Source organism: Nothobranchius furzeri, chromosome 6 (genome assembly GCF_043380555.1).
Source record: "Nothobranchius furzeri strain GRZ-AD chromosome 6, NfurGRZ-RIMD1, whole genome shotgun sequence".
Classification (NCBI taxonomy): domain Eukaryota; kingdom Metazoa; phylum Chordata; class Actinopteri; order Cyprinodontiformes; family Nothobranchiidae; genus Nothobranchius; species Nothobranchius furzeri.
The window spans coordinates 74,781,745-74,803,436 of NC_091746.1; the positions used below are offsets into that span (position 1 = coordinate 74,781,745).

Below are 21,692 nucleotides of genomic sequence, written 5' to 3' on the forward strand. Positions count from 1 at the left end.
CAAGTGTTCAAACGTACATTTTAGCTTTTATGTCATTTTGTGGGAGCATTTTTTAAACGTGAAACATTTTTTGATCTCACCAAATATCCAGTTTTTGGGAGTCAGAACGGCAAGAAAAGAAGCCGCTTATTAGAACTGGTGGTGTTGGGATTATAATCCTTATGGATTCAGCTGAATGATTCAGTTATTTTCATTTAAATGAATGGTTGTAAGTGCCAGACTACAGTTAAAGTCAGTTTTATTCCTAAAACAGAAACGTGTTCGTCAGCAGAGCCGTGAAAAGTGTGTTTGTCACCTGGTTTAGGAGCGGAAATTACATTTTTAGTCAAAGGAAGATGTTTTAGAAACACTGCATAATTTAAAAAACGTACTCTACACGAGTCCTTACACGAGTCCTTACACCAACAGAAAGTAAAGAGGGTGTGTGTGTGCGTGTGTGTGTAATAACCTGTGATCTCTGCTCATTCACACTCTGTTTTCTTCATCCCATCTCGTTTATTTATTTCTCATTCATTCACTCACATGACCCCTCATCCCTTCACCGCCCTGATCTGACCTGTATGAAACTCTAACTGCTCTCTGGTCCTCGCTGATGGATGAAGCCGAGAGAGGACGGGAGGAGTCTGATTCTGTTTAGTGATGAGAGAGCTCCGTTAGGCTCTTCTGATTTTTGTTCTTATTTATTTATTTATTTATTTTGTGGGGGGGAATTACTCTGCAGCAACGTTGAAAGCTAGATGGGCCGTGTGTTGTTAAAAAGCCTTTTCACCGCCGGGGAGCGATTCTTCTCCTCCCTGAGTGTTGTGGTTAGTATTAAAGAGAACTTTTGTAAGCACCGTTATGGTCGACTCCTCTTTGTGTCAGAGCAACGAGCCAAGTCCTAAAACACCACAATTACTGAGAAATCTCCCTTTTCTGTCATTCTGATGGATTAATTGTGTCTGCGGGGGGTTCTGTGCTGTAGTATAATTCACTACTGCAGTAAATAGTAAACAACAATATAAACTGACAGCAGCCCGGATCAAGTATGTATTCATCATGTATTTATCCTAACATGGGTTTTGTTTGGGGGGTTTCCCTGGTTCTGTCTGAGCCCACACAGCTGAGCTTTAATAAACCTCCAGACGTTCCAGCTTCATTCAAAACTTCACGAGAAGCTTTTTCAGCTCGAAATTCCCAAATGAAACCACCTTCCTCTGGCTTAGGCCCAGTGCATGAAGACCTGCAGGTCGTCTCACTCGTAGGTTAATGAAGAGATCAGAGATTTTATTAGTAAATAATCTATTTAAAAACCACACACCAGCTTCCATGGTAACGTATATTGTGATGAAGAAAACATCCAGTCAGTGGACCCAGTGCTGGGTGTGAATGAGTTCTGATGAAGATGAGGGCGGAGCTTGAACCTTATTTGCTAATCTGCCATTTGTTAAAAATGTTGCAGGATCTGACAGAAATAAAAGTTTTCTCTCAGGAAATTGTTACGAAGCTTTGAACAAATTATGCTTTTCACACAAAAGGTAACGGTTACCATGGTGATCTAGAGTCCAGTCTCTGGGTGTGTCCGAATCCACGGATGCTTACGAGTACGGGTCCTCGCCGCCTTGCTAGACCGCTAAGACCGGAACCCAGCGGCTCTGAATTCGGACAGTCTAGCCTTCACCTCTACGGTGGCCCGTAGGTCCCGTCTCAGCCGTGGCGGCAGCTACACGCAAAGGAAAAATGCTAAAGCTAGTGAAAATGGAGCAGGAATGTTAAGGAGCTAGAGCAGCTTCACGTCCATCAGCAGCGTTTGTTCACAACCGTTTTCAGGTAAAGTAACTTTGTTTATTCTAGAAGCTTTCAGGACTTACATGCTAACTTTAGATGGTTTCATGCATGTTTTAAGCTACAGAATGAACTTGTTAAACGTACACAACACATTACTACAGAGTGTTATCATGTAGGTAATTCATATAAACCAAATGCATTATAAATGTTGAATGCAGCAGGATGTTTTCTGATGTAAATTGGACCTTAGAACTTATTTTGCATCAAATGAGGAGAAAATGCTTTAAAAAACTGGCTTCTTAATAAAATAGCATTGAAGTGTCTTCAGTGTGCATTTGTTTATTTAACTTAAGCCTAATAATGATTAGATCTGTCTTAAAAATGTAAATTCTCTGTAGTTTTCCCTTCTGCTTTTCTTTAAACTGAACAGAACCAGTGTACTGCAGGTTATGTTTTGTTTTACATTTTTCTATAAAAAACCTTATTTAACCTATTACAGGTCAGCATGCACTGTGCTGCACATCTGCATCGGTGCTGGTGAAGCTGTGGGTCGGGAGGATGAGCGTGAGGAAGATGTGTGTGGAGGAGGTCAGTGGTGCTCTGTCCTGCTGGAGGTACCAGCAGACCACCACTACTGTTAACAGGCAAGTCATTCACAGAGACGTAACAGCCGTCGTCTGAGCCCGCCTAGCAGGCCCTGTAGATGGACGATGGAGTGGACAGTGAGAGGAGGCGTCCCAAAGCTCTCTCTGCAGACCGTCCTGTATGATGTTCCTCTGACCAGAAACGTCCAGCCACGGGTCTGCTCCAGCCCTCCATCCACGTCTGGATCCTCCTGCAGCAGATCCAGCTGCACTGTTAAAGACTTCCTGCTCACTCAGTTTAAATAAATGATCCAGGAAGAGTCACTCAGGTTAATCCTGCTTTAACCGTACATAACTGGTCCATACTGGTTCTGATCTGTAAATAAGTGTAACCTATTATAAATAATCTTGTCTCCTTACCATCTTTTCATTTTCTGTTCATGTAACATGTTCAAAAACATCTGTAATAATAAAACTGGTGATAAAATAAATGACCAGAAAGAGTTATCAGTTAGTATTTGTTTTAATAAATGTGTTCAAACATCAAACAGCTAGATAACATTAACATGATGACAGTAGAAGGCCTCTCTCCCAGGAGGACCACCAGGTAAAGCCTCTCCTGACCCTGGACACCTGCAGTCCTACAGAGAATCAGAGACCACAGGTGACTAAAACGCAATAAACACATTTTTACATTTATCCACATGAGAAGATAAAAATTTTATTCTTCACACAAACTTTTTACTTCATTAAAACGTGTCAGCTGTGTAAATCCCTGAATGTAAAACTACTTTTCACAGAAGAACTTCTGTGGTTGTGTGTAAACAGCTTCACTCTTCACCTCTAAGCTTCATAAAAACGCTTCTTTGCTCCGTTGTCCTTAAAACAAATGACAAGTTTAATTCGCCACACACACACACACACACACACACACACACACGCACACACACACACACACACACACACACACGGGTTCTATGGCGTTTAAAGCGTGCCACAACCCGTGCACGCGCATTGGGTCCACAGCGCGCGTGTGAACGGGACTCGCGAGCGCAAATATACATGGCAGCGCGTGTGTGAACGGGACTCGCGCGCGTGTGAACGGGACTCGCGAGCGAAAATATACATGGCGAGAGGTCATTTGTGCACTGAGAGGGAGCAAACTGTGTCTGTGAGCGCACAAGGATGTGCACAAGTGACAAACCTGCGTGCGCGCGTTGTCAACGAGCACACGGCAGAGGAAAACGTGCGCGCGCGGCAGCCTCTGTGCGCGCTCGGCAGCCTCTCTGCGCGCTCGGTTTCTGACTCCTGCTCGCTCGGCTGTAAGGGCTTTTGGCACTCTGGAGGCGTGGCCTGTGGCAGATCTTGTCTGTCCTCTGATTGGTTAGTTCACCCCGCACTTTACCCTCTATCTATATAAAAAAGTCTGATGTTCAGTAGTTGCTGGCATAGCTCAGCTGGGAGAGCGGGTGACTCTCGCCCCGGAGGATCCAGGTTCGAGTCCAGACAAGGAAAATGTAGTAGACGTCATGTTAATTTTTCTTAATTTCAGGTATTTTACAGTTGTGACCGTTCAACTGTCATTAAACGTCCGAATGTTTGCTGGGCAGTGTTTTAAAAAGTGCACATAAGCTAGATGGTTTTAACCATATAAAATTACATTTTTTGTGATACTGGAAAAATACATACTGAAATAAAACTACTGATTGAAAACTTTATGACTGTGGTTGTACAATATATGACTCACTAATACACTGCAAACTCCCTTAGAGTGGGGCTTCCAGAGAGAGAGAGAGAGAGAAAGAGAGAGAGAAAGAGAGAGAGAGAGAGAGAGAGAGAGAGAGAGAGTTCTTGCCTCATTAATGAATTGTTTATTTTTTTCAGTATTTAATTGACAAATTATCCTTTCAAATAATTAATTGATGAGTTACATAATTGTCCATTTAGAATTGTTGAATGGACTGAGTCAAGTTTGGTGCACTTTATATATTTCAAAACATGTTTTTTTTATTTTAATGATGCATATAAATAATTTAAATGTTAATTTAATGAAATATTTCTATTTTTTCATTACCTCACCCTTGTTTTGACAAAAACGGGACCTTGCTGGATAATATCATGGAGAAACTATTTGTTCACAGTACATGGCTCAGTGAGGATCTGTGTAAAGGAGGAGATACTCAGAAATCTGTCTGCAGATTGTTACAACCCAGACTGGAAGTGGTGGGCTGTAATAAGAAAGGAGACCAAACAGAGGAGTGGGGGTTCAACAACTGATTTATTTAACAAAAGTAAGGATTTACTAAAGCAAGTTAGTGAACAGAAAATGGCCATCTCAAGGTTTTACTCGGATGTCCCTCAGCAGGGTGCAGCACTGTTGAAGGTCATCTGAATGAAAGCTTGATATGCAGTTTCTTTATGAAATGGACAATTATGTAACTCATCAATTAATTATTTGAAAGGATAATTTGTCAATTAAATGCTGAAAAAAATAAACAATTCATTAATGAGGCAAGAACTTTTCTCTCTCTCTCTCTCTCTCTGGAAGCCCCACTCTAAGGGAGTTTGCAGTGTATTAGTGAGTCATATATTGTACAACCACAGTCATAAAGTTTTCAATCAGTAGTTTTATTTCAGTATGTATTTTTCCAGTATCACAAAAAATGTAATTTTATATGGTTAAAACCATCTAGCTTATGTGCACTTTTTAAAACACTGCCCAGCAAACATTCGGACGTTTAATGACAGTTGAACGGTCACAACTGTAAAATACCTGAAATTAAGAAAAATTAACATGACGTCTACTATATTTTCCTTGCCCGGACTCGAACCTGGATCCTCCGGGGCGAGAGTCACCCGCTCTCCCAGCTGAGCTATGCCAGCAACTACTGAACATCAGACTTTTTTATATAGATAGAGGGTAAAGTGCGGGGTGAACTAACCAATCAGAGGACAGACAAGATCTGCCACAGGCCACGCCTCCAGAGTGCCAAAAGCCCTTACAGCCGAGCGAGCAGGAGTCAGAAACCGAGCGCGCACAGAGGCTGCCGAGCGCGCACAGAGGCTGCCGCGCGCGCACGTTTTCCTCTGCCGTGTGCTCGTTGACAACGCGCGCACGCAGGTTTGTCACTTGTGCACATCCTTGTGCGCTCACAGACACAGTTTGCTCCCTCTCTGTGCACAAATGACCTCTCGCCATGTATATTTTCGCTCGCGAGTCCCGTTCACACGCGCGCGAGTCCCGTTCACACGCGCGCTGTGGACCCAATGCGCGTGCACGGGTTGTGACACGGGTATGACGCGATAGGGTTCTGGCTGATTTCTGCCTAAAATGTAATTTAAAGAACAAATATACAAACAAAAAATGTCGATAAACTGAACCGCGTTAAGCTTTTAAGGTTTCTACGGCTAGTTTTTAACAAACTTACGTTTAAAACTTCGTAGCTCTCCCCATTTTCTCTTCCTGTTGAAAATCCACAGCTGGCGTGCAAAGCATGCTGGGATAGCCTTGTTCTGTGAGGAAACAACAGACCTGTCCTCGAAATGTGGGCGGAGCGTGGACGCGTTTGAGGACGTGAGAATGAGTATTCTTGGAATTGGGACAGTACTCGTCGCTGCGCTGTGATGTCATCAACCTCAAAACACACTCTTACAAAAATCCTTCCTGTGGATTCGGACACACCCTCTGTTACCACGGTGATCTAGAGTCCGGTCTCTGTTACCGTGATGATCTAGAGTCCGGTCTCTGTTACCATGGTGATCTAGAGTCCAGTCTCTGTTGCCACGGTGATCTAGAGTCCAGTCTCTGTTACTGTGATGATCTAGAGTCCAGTCTCTGTTACCATGGTGATCTAGAGTCCAGTCTCTGTTACCACGGTGATCTAGAGTCCAGTCTCTGTTACCGTGGTGATCCAGAGTCATGACTTCATGATTATTAGCGTTACTTTTTCTTTGGATGTGGATGAATGTTAATTAGCATCAGTAAACCAGGAACGGATCATTTACAGCAGAACAAGAAACAAAGTTGGCAGAAAGTGAAGCTGTGAAAGTAAAATTGTGAACTGTTTTTGGCCTCTGACTCTTCGAAGCTAAACACGTTGATGAATTTGTCTTCAGCTCTAAATTTGTACATGCTGATGAAAGATCGCGTTTTCAGGAGCTCAGACAACGAAAAGAAGTAAAGAACAAAGAGGAGGGAGACTCATAACGTGTGTTCACGTTTGTTAACTATGTGCATAAATAACATCATTCTCGTGTCTTACTTGTTTTTATTCCCTTGCTGAAGCCGGGGCTTTTGGAGCCTACCTCCACACTGGTGAGGGTGCCAAAGAGTGCCAGCACCCTTGGTATCGCCATTGAGGGCGGAGCCAACACTCGCCAGCCGCTGCCACGAATCGTCACGATACAGGTGAGTCTGGAACAAAGCTGAAGGTAATTCCCGCTGCTCTGTGAGGGCTCCAAATGCCTTTCAGGAGCTCAGTCTCAGATTGCTGCTAATTTTATCCTCCATTAAATTTGTGGGGTTACATGAGGGAGACTCAAGTTTCTGGTGGCGTCGGCGTTTGGAAGCAGACTGAAAATAGATGATTCATTTATAAGTTGTAGAGGGTAGGAATGCTCCCTGTGGGTCGGGCGTGATGAGTTCCCTCTATGGTTTCTCGAAGGCTGAAGCCAAGGCGAGTGCCAATAAAGATTTTACCAACATCGTTTTGGTCCACTCCCTCCTCTTCCTCAGTTTCATCCGCACTTGGAGTTCTAGATTCATTCCTCTCTCTGTTACAGCACTCGGGTTCAACCCTAACCCTAGCAACCAGAGGAAACCAACAGAAGTGCAATGGTGACATTAAATTACATTTTCTAGATTTGTTAACATAAAGGTTTTTCAGATCAGTTTTTCAAAACTGTGGCAAATATTTTGTGGATGGATGGATGGATGGATGGACGGATGGTCGGTCTGTCGGTCGGGCGGGTGGGTGGACAGATGGATGGATGGATGGATGGATGGATGGATGGATGGACAGACAGTCAGATGGATGGACGGACGGACGGATGGATGGTCGTTGGGCAGGCGGGCGGGTGGACAGACAGTTGGATGGATGGATGGATGGATGGATGGATGGACAAGCAGTTGGTTGGATGGATGGACAGACAGTTGGATGGATGGATGGATGGATGGATGGATGGAGGGATGGAGGGATGGTCGGTCGGTCGGGTGTGTGGACAGACGGATGGATGGATGGATGGATGGACGGATGGATGGACAGACAGTTGGATGGACGGAAGGTTGGTCGGGTGGGTGGACAGACAGTTGGATGGATGGATAGATGGATGGACACACAGTTGGATGGATGGATGGATGGATGGATGGATGGATGGATGGACGGATGGTCGGTCTGTCGGTCGGGCGGGTGGGTGGGTGGATGGATGGATGGATGGATGGATGGACAGACAGTCAGATGGATGGACGGACGGACGGACGGATGGATGGTCGTTGGGCAGGCGGGCGGGTGGACAGACAGTTGGATGGATTGATGGATGGATGGATGGATGGACAAGCAGTTGGTTGGATGGATGGACAGACAGTTGGATGGATGGATAGATGGATGGACACACAGTTGGATGGATGGATGGATGGATGGACGGATGGTCGATCTGTCGGTCGGGCGGTTGGGTGGGTGGATGGATGGATGGATGGATGGATGGATGGATGGATGGATGGATGGACAGACATTCAGATGGATGGACGGACGGACGGATGGATGGTCGTTGGGCAGGCGGGTGGGTGGACAGACAGTTGGATGGATGGATGGATGGATGGATGGATGGACAAGCAGTTGGTTGGATGGATGGACAGACAGTTGGATGGATGGATGGATGGATGGATGGATGGATGGATGGATGGATGGATGGATGGAGGGACGGTCGGTCGGTTGGGTGGGTGGACAGACGGATGGATGGATGGATGGATGGATGGATGGATGGATGGATGGATGGACAGACAGACAGTTGGATGGACGGAAGGTCGGTCGGGTGGGTGGACAGACAGTTGGATGGATGGATAGATGGATGGACACACAGTTGGATAGATGGATGGATGGACATACAGTCGGTCGGTCGGGTGGGTGAGTGGACAGACAGTTGGATGGATGGATGGATGGATGGACACACGGATGGATGGATGGATGGATGAATGGATGGACACACAGTTGGATGGATGGATGGATGGATGGATGGACAGACGGATGGACGGACGGACGGATGGATGGATGGATGGATGGATGGATGGATGGATGGACGGATGAATGGATGGACAGTCGGTCAGTCGGGTGGGTGGGTGGGTGGACAGACAGTGGGATGGATGGATGGATGGACACACGGATGGATGGATGGATGGATGGATGGACACACAGTTGGATGGATGGATGGATGGATGGATGGATGGACAGACGGACGGATGGATGGATGGATGGATGGATGGATTGACGGACGGTCGGATGGATGGATGGATGGATGGATGAATGGATGGACACACAGTTGGATGGATGGATGGATGGACAGACAGATGGACAGACGGATGGACAGACGGATGGACGGACGGACGAATGGATGGATGGATGGATGGATGGATGGATGGATGGACGGATGGATGGACAGTCGGTCGGTCGGGTGGGTGGGTGGGTGGCTAGAGAGTGGGATGGATGGATGGATGGACACACGGATGGATGGATGGATGGATGGATGGACACACAGTTGGATGGATGGATGGATGGATGGACAGACGGATGGACGGACGGACGGATGGATGGATGGATGGACGGACGGATGGATGGATGGATGGATGGACAGACAGTTGGATGGATGGATGGATGGATGGATGGATGGACGGACAGTTGGATGGATGGATGATTGATGGACAGATGGATGGATGGATTGATGGACAGACAGTTGATGGATGGATGGATGGATGGATGGATGGATGGATGGACGGATGGATGGATGGATGGACAGTCGGTCGGTCGGGTGGGTGGGTGGGTGGACAGACAGTTGGATGGATGGACACACGGATGGATGGATGGATGGATGGATGGACACACAGTTGGATGGATGGATGGACAGACGGATGGATGGACGGATGGATGGATGGATGGATGGACGGACAGATGGATGGATGGATGGATGGATGGACAGACAGTTGGATGGATGGATGGATGGATGGATGGATGGACGGACGGACGGACGGACGGACGGACGGACAGACGGTCGGTCGGGTGGGTGGGTGGGTGGACAGACAGTTGGATGGATGGATGGATGGATGGATGGATGGATGGATGGATGGATGGATGGACACACAGTTGGATGGATGGATGATTGATGGACGGATGGATGGATGAATGAATGGATGGACACACAGTTGGATGGATGGATGATTGATGGACGGATGGATGGATGAATGGATGGACACACAGTTGGATGGATGGATGGATGGATGATTGATGGATGGATGGACAGACAGTTGGATGGACGGACAGTTGGATGGATGGATGATTGATGGATGGATGGATGGATGGATTGATGGACAGACAGTTGATGGATGGATGGATGGATGGACAGTTGGAATGATGGATGGATGGACAGTTGGATGGATGGATGATTGATGGATGGGCGGACGGACGGCTGGATGAATGGATGGATGGACGGACAGTTGGATGGATGGATGGACAGTTGGATGGATGGATGGATGATTGATGGACGGGCGGACGGACGAATGGATGGATGGATGGATGGACACACAGTTAGATTGATGGATGATTGATGGACGGACGGACGGATGGATGAATGGATGGATGGACGGACAGTTGGATGGATGGATGGATGGATGGATGGATGGACAGTTGGATGGATGGATGGATAGATGATGGACGGGCAGACGGACGAATGGATGGATGGATGGACACACAGTTAGATTGATGGATGATTGATGGACGGACGGACGGATGGATGAATGGATGGATGGATGGACAGTTGGATGGATGGATGGATGATTGATGGATGGGCGGACGGACGAATGGATGAATGGATGGATGGACGGACAGTTGGATGGATGGATGGATGATTGATGGACGGACGAATGGATGGATGGATGGATGGACACACAGTTAGATTGATGGATGATTGATGGACGGACGGACGGATGGATGAATGGATGGATGGACGGACAGTTGGATGGATGGATGGATGGACAGTTGGATGGATGGATAGATGATGGACGGGCAGACGGACGAATGGATGGATGGATGGATGGATGGACACACAGTTAGATTGATGGATGATTGATGGACGGACGGACGGATGGATGAATGGATGAATGGATGGATGGATGGACAGTTGGATGGATGGATGAATGATTGATGGACGGGCAGACGGACAAATGGATGGATGGATGGACAGACAGTTGGATGGATGGATGGATGGATGGATGAATGGACGGATGGATGGATGGATGAATGGATGGATGGTTGGATGGATGGATGGAAACTCTGCAGCTAAGCAGCTCGCCTGTGGTGAATTCAGACCTGAGTTGTCAGATTTAAATCCCTAGATGAGGTTGGAATCAGAAAAGACAGATTAGTAATCTCAGATGCTGCTGAGGCTGTGTTTATATCTGTTCCTGGTAGTTTTCATGGCAACAGAGCTGCACTGGATTATCAGATCAGTTTCATTCACGGAGGACCTGGGAGCGTACGGATGAGAGCCGTGATCAGTCCACATCCCGTCCAGAGCCGTGATCAGTCTCCCGCTCCACACAGATGGTGACTGGAATAAAAAAGGGTGGCTGATTGCCAAGAGACGGATAAAAGGTTTGAAAATCAGCACATTCAGGATGAAATGGGCTGCTGGAGGAATGGAGAGCAAGAGCATAAAGGATGCAGAATGTGAGAGCTGTGATAATAGGGCCGGGAGGTTTGGGCGGAGGAGGAAGTGGAGGGTCGGTGGGGTGGGTGGAGCCATTGTTTGGCTAAATGTGTAGGTGGCTGGAGGGTCGGTTTGTAGATCTGAGTGTCACTCGCGTTGGACCATTTTGTCTAAAATATTCTTGTAATCTGAGAAAACATGAAAATAAACATCAGAAACCAACGTTGCAGCGAGTTGTGATGTAATCGTGGACCTTGTTTCTTTTATGCATCAGAAGCTTTTTCTGAGCATTTTGAGGCTCCAGTTTCTAAGGAAACGAGTGAATTAGACTAGCAAATTTTGGATTAGCTAATCTTTACCCCCTGATAATGAAATGGTCAGTACCTTCAGCAGGCTGATGAAAATGAATCTGCTCCTCGTGAACGTGGGTGATGGAGCAGGACAGGAACACGGGGCTTTTTACTGCAGATGCGTTCAAAAGCACAAAGCTCGTTGGAGCTTCCCGTTGAAACAACGCAAAAACTCATCCTGTTGGTTTCAGGGTGAACCTCTGCTTCTCCTTGTTTGTGCAACTATTTATTATCCACCAGATTTGGAGCTTACTGAAGTGCAACATAGATTAAATATGAGTAAGAGGGAAGAGACGACTTCTGCATCCCTGATAGATAAATGTTCAGTCAGTCTCAGATGAAAACCAGCGGTGATTCGATGCTACGGCCGTTCTAAAACCGTTCACACGTAAATGTGATCTGATACCTCAGAACGATAACACTTGATGTAAACCCCGCTGTGTGTGGTGTGTTACGAGCTCTTTGGTCTGCTGGGAAGGACGTCAGACATGTTGGATTGTCTTGGTCCGGGTTTGAGGATGAACCATGTAAAGCGTATCATCCAGTCAGAAAGCGAAGTGACAGAAGCATGCTCCTTTCATGCCGTGTTTGTCACGCTCGATCCCGAGAGGTTCTGTGATCCTTCCCATCTGACTGGGAAATGTTCGTGTGTAGCGGGTTGCTTATATGCCACGTTGCTACACACCACACACTGCAGGACCGAAACTTGAACATGAACCAAATAATCTCCAACAAGCAGGGAAGAGATGCCGAGACAGACCCCTCCCCACAGCTGCACGATGGGATCCAGCCCATCATTATCAGAAAACCATCTCCAGTGTGAGGAAATGTCCACATGACATTCTCACCTACCCTTCACCTTTTGGGGTGGGCGATAATGAACAGGGAAGGAAAAGGTTTCTTTTGTTTGTGCTTTGAGGGGCTTTCTGTTGAGCAGCTCATCTGGTGGGGCGGCTGAGGGCTCCACATCAAAACCAGCTCACTGAACAATGCAGCCTCTCTGCAGAATACCAGTTCTCTGGCCTCTGGGTTTCCCATCACTCCTGGCCTTTGGAGGGATGGTCATTCGGTTCATACTTTAACTATGAAACAGTTCTAACATCTATGATTCAGTGTTCCCAGTACAAGAGAAATGCTGCCGGACAAACAGTCCAGGACCCTTTGAAAAGCCACAAGTATGGCAGCTTCTGCGTCAGTCATCTGTTGTACCCTACGCCAGGCCACACCCCGTCAGTGAACCGTCGTTGGATAAGTGGTCCGAGCAAAAGACTGTTGCCATGTCTTCTTCTACATGAAAGTCTGATTGTTATCAGGTTTTTGAGCCAATCTAACGTGGGCAAACAAAAACATTCGACCTAATAAGACAGAACAGATTGTCCTAATGTTGTGAAAGGAGGCTGAAGGGGAGTGACCTGGGTCAGCATTCTGGGATTAAGCTAATTATCTAACAACAACAAGGTCAGCGTGGGTTTTAATTCTAGATCTGAGTTTAAAAAAAGGCCCAGAGACACAAACCAAATCATTTAAAGCTAACATTGTACGTATAAGGGAGACACCAACGTACCAGAACCAATGGGATGACAGGTGTACGGGTGTGAACTGATGCATTTTTTCCCCTAAGTTTATTTTCATGTATTCACAAATAAAAACAAAACAGGTTTGCAAAAACAAAAAAATGAAAAAAGAACAGAAAGAAGCAAAACTTTTGTTATCTGTTCCCCTTAACCAAAATAAATGCAAATGACAACAAAGTTATCATAGTAAAAAATGTCTGACCTGGTTTACACAAATACATTTTTCTCTTCTTATTTTTAATGAAAGGAGAAAACAAATAATGCAAAATAAAACACAAAGAAATAATAGCTAAACAGAAACAAAGTAGAACATACAATGTGTGTTTTCCCTTTCATTCTCTCTACTTCATAAATACGTCTATCTCAGCATCATATTAGCTAAGCATTTCATTTCTGATATGTTTATTAAAGGAGACATAACATGCTTTTAAGTTATTCCTTTTTGCATCTAAGTCATTCAGTTGGGGTCTAAATACAGTCGAGCTGCAGTTCTTTGGTCTGATTTTCTCATTATTGTTGCTCTACAGACACTCATCTACCCCTGCTCTGAGGAGAGTCTGAGAATGAGCTGTTTTTGGGTACTGTCTCTTTAAATCTGGAGAAGGAGCTGCAAACTCCGCCCCCCTCCACAGTGCAGACCTACTCCCAGTCAGACTTTGTAGTTCTACAGAGAAATCATTATAGCGTGGCAGAAACGTCATATTAGCATTTTTAAAACGTGGGGAGAGTAGTTCATCAAGCTGTTTCAAGGTTGCCAACTCTCATGCATTTGTCTGTAGTCGCACACACACACACACACACACACACCTGTCACGGCCGACGGAGAGACAAGCGAGCAAGCACGCGCACAAACACACACACACACAAGGAATGCTGCTTGCTTATTTTTTTTTCTGTTAAAAAGTTGTTTTAAAAAATAATACAGCTCATTAAAACACCACTAGAAGAATACATAATTGTAATACACAATTAAGATTGTTCTTTAAAACTCGTATTAAATCCACTGTGTTGACGCACTTTGTCACGCTGCATTTTAGCTGATATGGGACTTTATTTACTGGATGCTAAGATCACGTCACACTCACGTAGAATAACACACAGGCTCTCTGCTGCTACAATCAGTGGACAGTTTCGCTAATGGTGCGTTCGCTTTCTCCTCGGAACTCCGAATTTTCGACTAGAAGAACATGAGCGCGCTCTAAAGTTTGGCTTCACTTTACTAAATGCGACGGGTGATTGGGTGAAGATGAAACCAGCGACAACGATCTAAGTGTGAGGCATCATCGTTTTAATCTGCTCCAGCAGCTAAATAAACTGTTTAAGATAACATTAGCTTGATATGTTAGCTTCCATTGCCACCGTTGTTATCAGCTAATGGTGCGTTCGCTTTCTCCTCGGAAATTCTAACTTCCCAGTAGGAAAAATCAAATGAAAAAGGACGGCAAAAGGAATGAAGATACACAGTAAATTTAGTTCACAGTAAAGATGTTTGCTTCAGTTTAATTATCAGCTTATAAAACTACAAGGACGATGTTAAAATACAAACAGTTGTGTGTTATTTTTCGTGATATTTATCAAATATGGTTATATATTGAGAAAAATATATATTTAATTATAAAAGAGAATTAAAATATTAAACTCAAAAGTATCTAAAATTGGTACCGTTAAGTACCGGTATCGATTCGTAGGTACCGGGAATTAGTTCCGAATCGATTCAGATGTCTAAGTTACCCATCCCTAGTAATATTGCAATTGATTTAGCTAGTTTAGGTTTGATATTGTTTATATGTAGTTTCCAAGATAAATTCTCATCAATGATGACTCCCAAAAATTTTACTTCCTTTACTCTTTTAATACAGATTTTGTCTAATTTTATTAATGTTTTAATATTCAACTTTCTATTGCTGAATATCATAAAATGTGATTTATCTGTGTTCAATGAAAGCTTATTCCCATCGAACCATAATTTGATTTTTTCCAACTCTGTATCACTTCTATCATTTGATCTATATCGTCTCCTGAATAATAAAAAGTTGTGTCATCAGCAAATAAGATAGATGTAGAGACAATATCATTCATATAAATAATAAATAGTTTTGGGCCTAGTACTGACCCTTGTGGTCCATTATCACGAGGGACGGTAGCAGGAAGCTATATCTCCTTTTCTGGTTGGTTTCAGGATGCTCAACGTTTTAGCTTAGCAGACGTTTGACATATAGATGTATTTGTATATAAGACTGTTACTGTGGAAAGGCACTCTGTTATTTTTTCTTTATTTTTCTTAGCAGGAACGAAAATCCCAGTAATGCGAGAGACCGATAACTTTGGTATTTATTCACATCATAAAGACACACTCAGCTAAAACTTTCAAATGTTTTCTGTCTGGTTATAAATCAGCATATCGGTTCACGTTTGGTTTCAGTCTCTGCACCTTCCTCTCTGATCTTCCCCTTTGTAATGTGTCGAGTTCAGCCAATCACACGTCTGCAGACCCTGATCCTGCCTCAGGTTCTGTGAGATTCTGCTGCAGCGGACCGGACTCTGCCATCGGTTATAACCGGCACCCAGACAGCCGTTACATTTCCCCTCTCTGCAAAATGCCCTCCTCCTTCCTCTGCTGGTAATTGACATAAATTATGGATGGCAGAAAATATCCAAAGGTAAGGTATAATCACAATAAAACCGGTGTGAAAAGTCTTGACTAATGTAAAGCTGGGCTGTGATTTCCACCTCAGACAGAAGAAAAACATAAAGGAACAGCTGCCTTTATGGCTGTTTATCAGGCTTTTAGGGATGCTGCTTCCTTCAGGCCTAAAATTATTGAAGAACATGAAAAATAAAAGTGATTTTTTATATGAAATACAAAATCCTCAAAAAATTTGTCCTGTGTTTCAGTCCATGAAAAGCTCACCTGAAGAGCAGCTTTATGTCCTGCAGACTTCCAAATTCTTGAGTGTGTGACTTTCTAATCTGACATAATGACCCATTTAGCATTTTAGATTTATTTAGTTTCACAACGTTGTCCTACTGTCCTTCAACAATAGTCGTCATAAAGAGCTGGGTGGAGGCAGGTATCACAGAAAACCCGCCAATCCCAGCCGTTTGAGCAGGAATAACAAACGCAGAGCCTTAAACCGTTTTATTTATCTACTTGAATTTTAAACAAAGCTCTTTAAGCAAAGAGAAGTTTAAAAAATGCTTTTGCTGTTTCGGTTTTCATAATTCCTGAAAAGATTTACTTCAAAAAAAGAATTGCCAGAGGGAAAAGAAGCGCTTCAAGTCCTGCCGTCAGAAATCAGTGGTTTTTATTGTGTTGGTGTTGTGTCCTGATGTGGGATCTTACTGGAGAGGTGTGCGGGGATGGAACTGACAACACGTGCATACGTTCCCTCTGCAGTCAGTTTGGTTTTGCAGTTGCTGCAGTTGACCTGGCATGACCCCCACTCTCTATGTAATTTATTACTGTTAGTTTTTAATTTTTTCTATTATGTTTTTCACAATAAATGTTACATTTTACAGCTTTGTTGTTTTTTACGTTGTGTTGTACTGCAAAAAGTGCTGCTTCAAACCTCCCTGTAGGCGAGCTCAGCGACGACGCATTTTATCGTTTAAATGATTTGTGTGTGTGTGTGTGTGTGTGTGTGTGTGCGCGCGCGCGTCTGCTTGTGCATGTGTGTGTGCATGCACATGTGTGAGTGTGTGTGCATGCAGTGCATGCATTTGTGTGTTTTTGTGTGTGAGTGTGCATGTGAGCGTCTGTGTGTGCATGCACGTGTGTGAGTGCATGCGTGTGAGTGTCTGTGTGTGTGCATACAGGTGTGCATGCACGTGTGTGTTTGTGTGAGTGTATGTGTATGTGTACGTGTGTGCTTTTGTATGCAAGTGTGTGTGCATGCAAAAGCACACACGCTTGCATGCAAACATGCATGCGTGTGTGCGAGCATGTGAGTGTGGGTGTGTGTGCATGCATGTTTGTGTGTGGGTGTGTAACATCCAGCAATGGCCAGGTTTTAGGTACAGTTTGACCGTTCAACATCTGGTCGAAAAGGAGACCCGAGACTGCAGTGTTCCCTTTAAATCGGCCTGCCTGCATCCCACCAGCTGGAGCTCAGAGCCTGCTGGTCTGACAGAAATAACGAAATCATAACAACATTCACTCCTCAAGGTCCCTCACAGAGCACCCTCTTGTCTAAGTCTCTTTGCTCACAGAAGAAAATAAGATTTTAAAATCATCAAATAAATGTTGTTTATTATACTTATAATAATTATAAAATACGGATATATGTGTCATTAACCTGTGCTCAATGATATAAGTTTCAGCATGTTTACTTGACCAGGTCATAACATTTGCACTCACACAAGAACAGTAAGGTAAAGTTAAGCCCATGACACATAAATAGCCTTTACCCCAGATCAGAGCCTCCGATCAAAGAAGGCGTGTTTCTGAGATTCTTGGTAATATCCCTCAAACTTGTCAACCTCTGGTTGGCTACACAGTCATAACATGAGAACATTAAAACCAGATTACTCTGGTTCTTCCTCGGTTCTAGAGAAAGCTTCAGACCGGCCACCTGGAGCAACACCTCTTTAACCATCAAAGCTTTTGAAACGTCGTCAAAATCTTTTTGCACCTGCGAAGCTGACACAGCAACACAGTTCCTGCAGAACAAGCTGATGTTGTTTAGACTCCTCAAGAGTCCACCAGAGACGTGCGGTTCCATCCGTCTTGTCGTGACCCGAGAATTCTCTGGACTGAAGGATCGGTGCCACGGTATTCTACAGCCCACCGGTGCCAGAGGTCATCTGACCTCTCTGACCTTAGGACCCACCAAGAGGGTCTCCAAAAACGAGTCATGTGGACACACAGATAGCGTCTGATGTGTTTTTGATAATAATCAACTTCATAGCTTAACACAAACCAAATTCTGTTACATCCAGAACTCGGCTCTCCTGGATCCAGAAGTTCTGACTAACATCACATTCACATCTAGTTCCATCCATCACAGTAAATGTTAGTTAACCTGTCATGTTTTAATTGTTGGTAAAATAAATTCTTACTTTTATAAACCTGACTGTTTCCTGAATCTAAAGGAAGTGTGTACATCCCCTAATAAATAAAGACTCCTAGAATCTTCTGATTAAAGCACAATAAAGACCAGGCTGGGTGATATTCTAGATTTAGATAGAGTATTGCAGCTTATTGGTCATAAGTAGAGGTTATATATATATATATATATATATATATATATATAGCTCTTAAAGCACTCAACCCTACATGCGTGTGTGTGTGTGTGTGTGTGTGTACACTAACTCCGCTCAAAGTTTCTGTTCTCACAAAAACTAAACTAAGTCGGATCCTACGAGTCCCAGGAAGAAATTGAGAACTTGGTTTCAGGACACGTCTCTTCTCTTCAAGCACAGTTTACAGTTGTTGCCCAGTGAGGAACTGGTTCCAGTTAAAGTAATCTAATGGCATGTAAGTCCTTTAGGAAGATAAAAATGCTGGTGAAGGTTCTCAGTCATCCAGGTCATGATAATCCACAGGGTTCAAATCAAGGCAACTGGACGTTTTTGGTTTGTTGAAGACCGAGTTTTGGATTAACATTAAAAACAGGAAGGCTTTTCAGGTGCAGCGTCTGTCTTTGGCACCGATCGTTTTTATTTGTTGTTGGAAGTTTTCCCTCTAGGATGGGTCTGTAGGGTCACTCAGACTGAAGCGTAGTGAGCAGCTATTGATACAGATCAAACGTTGTGGTCATCGTTATTATTTCTGATGAGATATTTATCAGCTTTCAATTAAAGCATGTTTGCCTCAGTCTGACCTCACCAATCTGAACATCAAACACTTACTGCACGTTGGATCCATTTAGAGCTTTTACCTGAACGTTGTCCTGTTTCTGTCTCTCAGAGGGGGGGCTCGGCTCATAACTGCGGCCAGCTGAAGGTGGGTCAGATCATCCTGGAGGTGAACGGGGTCTCCCTGAGGGGTCGCGAGCACAGGGATGCCGCCCGTCTGATCGCCGAGGCCTTCAAGACCAAAGAAAGAGACCACGTGGACTTCCTGGTGACTGAGTTTAACGTGGCTCTATAGCTGTGAGCTGGAGGAGTGTGGGCTGTGCTAACACCCAGAGAAACGACTGATTTAAAGGCACAAGTGTCAGACCTGATCTCTGAGCCCTTCTTCTCGTTCACAAACTGACCTTTAAACACGAGTCTCTGATACCCAAGGCATTACTTTCACCCCGAACTTCCTGCAGGAATCTCTCCAACGTGTTACCTCCCACTGTGAGACCTTTATGCACTACGATAGAAAATAGTGAATCTTTTCCTTTTAGTTCTCCTCTCAGTGTGAAAACGTGCGGCCGTTTGGACTCTAGCGGCTCCTCTCATAGCACCGCCCCCTTTATGTATCTTTATTCGCTTCAGTCTGAGAGGAAACTACGGCTGAAACTGGTCGATGCTTGACTTTACAAGTTTGGATTTGTACTGTACGTATGTAAAAACTGAACAAATGTAGATACAGATGGATATATGCTGCACATATAAAAGTTCTCCTATATGAATAAAACTAGAAAAACCCAGTGACGTGCCGCCTCCTCAGTATCTGTTATTATTTAAAATGTGTCATTTAGGAGCTTCTTCAGGTTCTCTCAGATACTTGAGAAACGGTGCTTCAGTGCAACAAAAGTGCAAAAGTAGAAGAAGCTGATTGGAGGAATGATTGGGGAGTTCGTAAAAGAGACTTATGGGCTTTGAGATTAAATTCCAAAATATTCTAAAAAATAATCTGATTATGGCCCATCTACTTCTGGACCACGGGTCTCCGGGAATAAGACAAAATGAATGCAAGTCAATGGGGCTTTAAAAGCTATTTTCCTATCCCGTTTGTTATGTGCCGTGGATGTCTGTGAATTTTAAAGACACGTTTTCATGTGTTTACTTTCAAACTGTGGCAAAATGGGATTTAGGTTTTGTGTGAAAAGACTTGTAGAACTACAAATGTTCATCTCACCGTGTTGACGTTATCGGACCAGACATGGAGCAGAAAATGGCCGCTTGTTTAGCGAGCTTTCTTCCAGGACAACAGAAGGAGCAACAAACGTGGAGAAAACCAAATCAAACAACCTGACCATGTGGTAAGTACCTTCTTTACAAGCTAACACATCTCTAAATACTAGGACTAGGACTACGCTAATGCATTATTAGTCGGAACTCCTGTCTCTGCCCTGAACCGGTTGCAGGTTGTCCAAAATCCCGCTGCTAGGTTTTTAATAAACACAAGCCATCAAAGCCATATTACACCGGTCCTGGAAGATCTTCACTGGCTCCCCATCTCATTTCGTGTGCGTTTTAAGACATTGATGTTTGTTTTTAAAGCCCTACACGACCTAGATCTTCCTTATCCGTCCGACCTGCCGACTCCCATATGTACCTACTCGTATGTGGAGGTCAGCTGACCGTCTCCTGCTTTGCACTCCCCAGACGTCCTTCGAACCACGAGGTGAACGTGCATTTGTCCACGCTGCCCCCATGCTCTGGAACTCACTGCCCATTAGAGTCAGGCTGGCATCCTCTCTGCCTGTTTTTAAATCTCGTTTAAAAACCTACTTTTATGACTTGGCTTTTAGACAGTGATTCATGTTATCATATTATGATTTTATAGTTTTTATTGTTGTGTTTTATCTTTTATTGTTTTTTTATTTTTATTTTTATTTTTTTATTGATCCTGCCTGTTCAGCACTTTGGTCAGTTCTCACGCTGTGTCTTAAATTGTGCTATAGAAATAAAGATGGTATGTATGGTGCAGTAAATATGTGACAGACACAGTCAAAACTCACGTCATTACTTTTCATTTAAGTTGGAGTACAACATACGCGTGATTCAGGCCGTAAAGCCAAGCGGATTAGAAAGCTGCTTTTGCCACAAAAATGGGGCCCAAAACAGACCCCTGTGGGATCCCGCAAGTTATGGGGTCAGATTCTGATGAAAGATGCAGAAGCGCCTATCTTTCAGATGCACCTGAATCAGGAAGCACAAGTCAGCTGGGGAAAGTAGCTTCAGACGACGGAGTCTTGTTTCCTGATATTCTGACATCTCGTGTCAGATTGGCTACAGCGGCGTGACTCTACCACTGACTCCACTTGCTCTGCAACTCAAAGTGACAGATTATAATCACAAATAACTTAGAAATGTTTCTTCAGTGTTCTGCAAGGCAGTAAAACACCATGAATTACTGATTATTCACTTCACACATACATTTTACTGTTGTACCAAGTTGTTGCTCATTGAAAAAGTAGCTTGAGATATTTTTAGCGCCAACTTTTTGCTTCTAAATCATCATTAGCATTGTTAGCTCAACGTTAGCCTCTGGCCTGCTTCACCAGAGTAAAACAAAAAAATGTTGTGGATTTTTGGGGGTACAAGAAATAACTTCTAGGTCGCTCCTGTTTCCTGTCTGAACTGAAGATGTTTGGCTGCGTTAGCTCATCTAAGGCACGGCAAGC

The 21,692-nt window shown here is 44.2% G+C and overlaps 1 protein-coding gene across 3 annotated transcripts in view; it reads left to right on the plus strand.

The window, feature by feature from the left end:
* The window catches only part of whrna (whirlin a), a 267,355-nt gene extending 247,582 nt beyond the window's left edge, over positions 1 to 19,773 (plus strand). For all 3 annotated transcript variants that reach the window (XM_054744704.2, XM_054744702.2, XM_054744703.2), the window contains 2 exons: positions 6,637 to 6,759; positions 19,097 to 19,773. In XM_054744704.2, coding sequence (XP_054600679.2) covers positions 6,637 to 6,759; positions 19,097 to 19,279 — 306 coding nt within the window. In that variant the 3' untranslated portion in view covers positions 19,280 to 19,773. The remainder of the gene's footprint in view (positions 1 to 6,636; positions 6,760 to 19,096) is intronic.
* Positions 19,774 to 21,692: the final 1,919 nt, after the last annotated feature.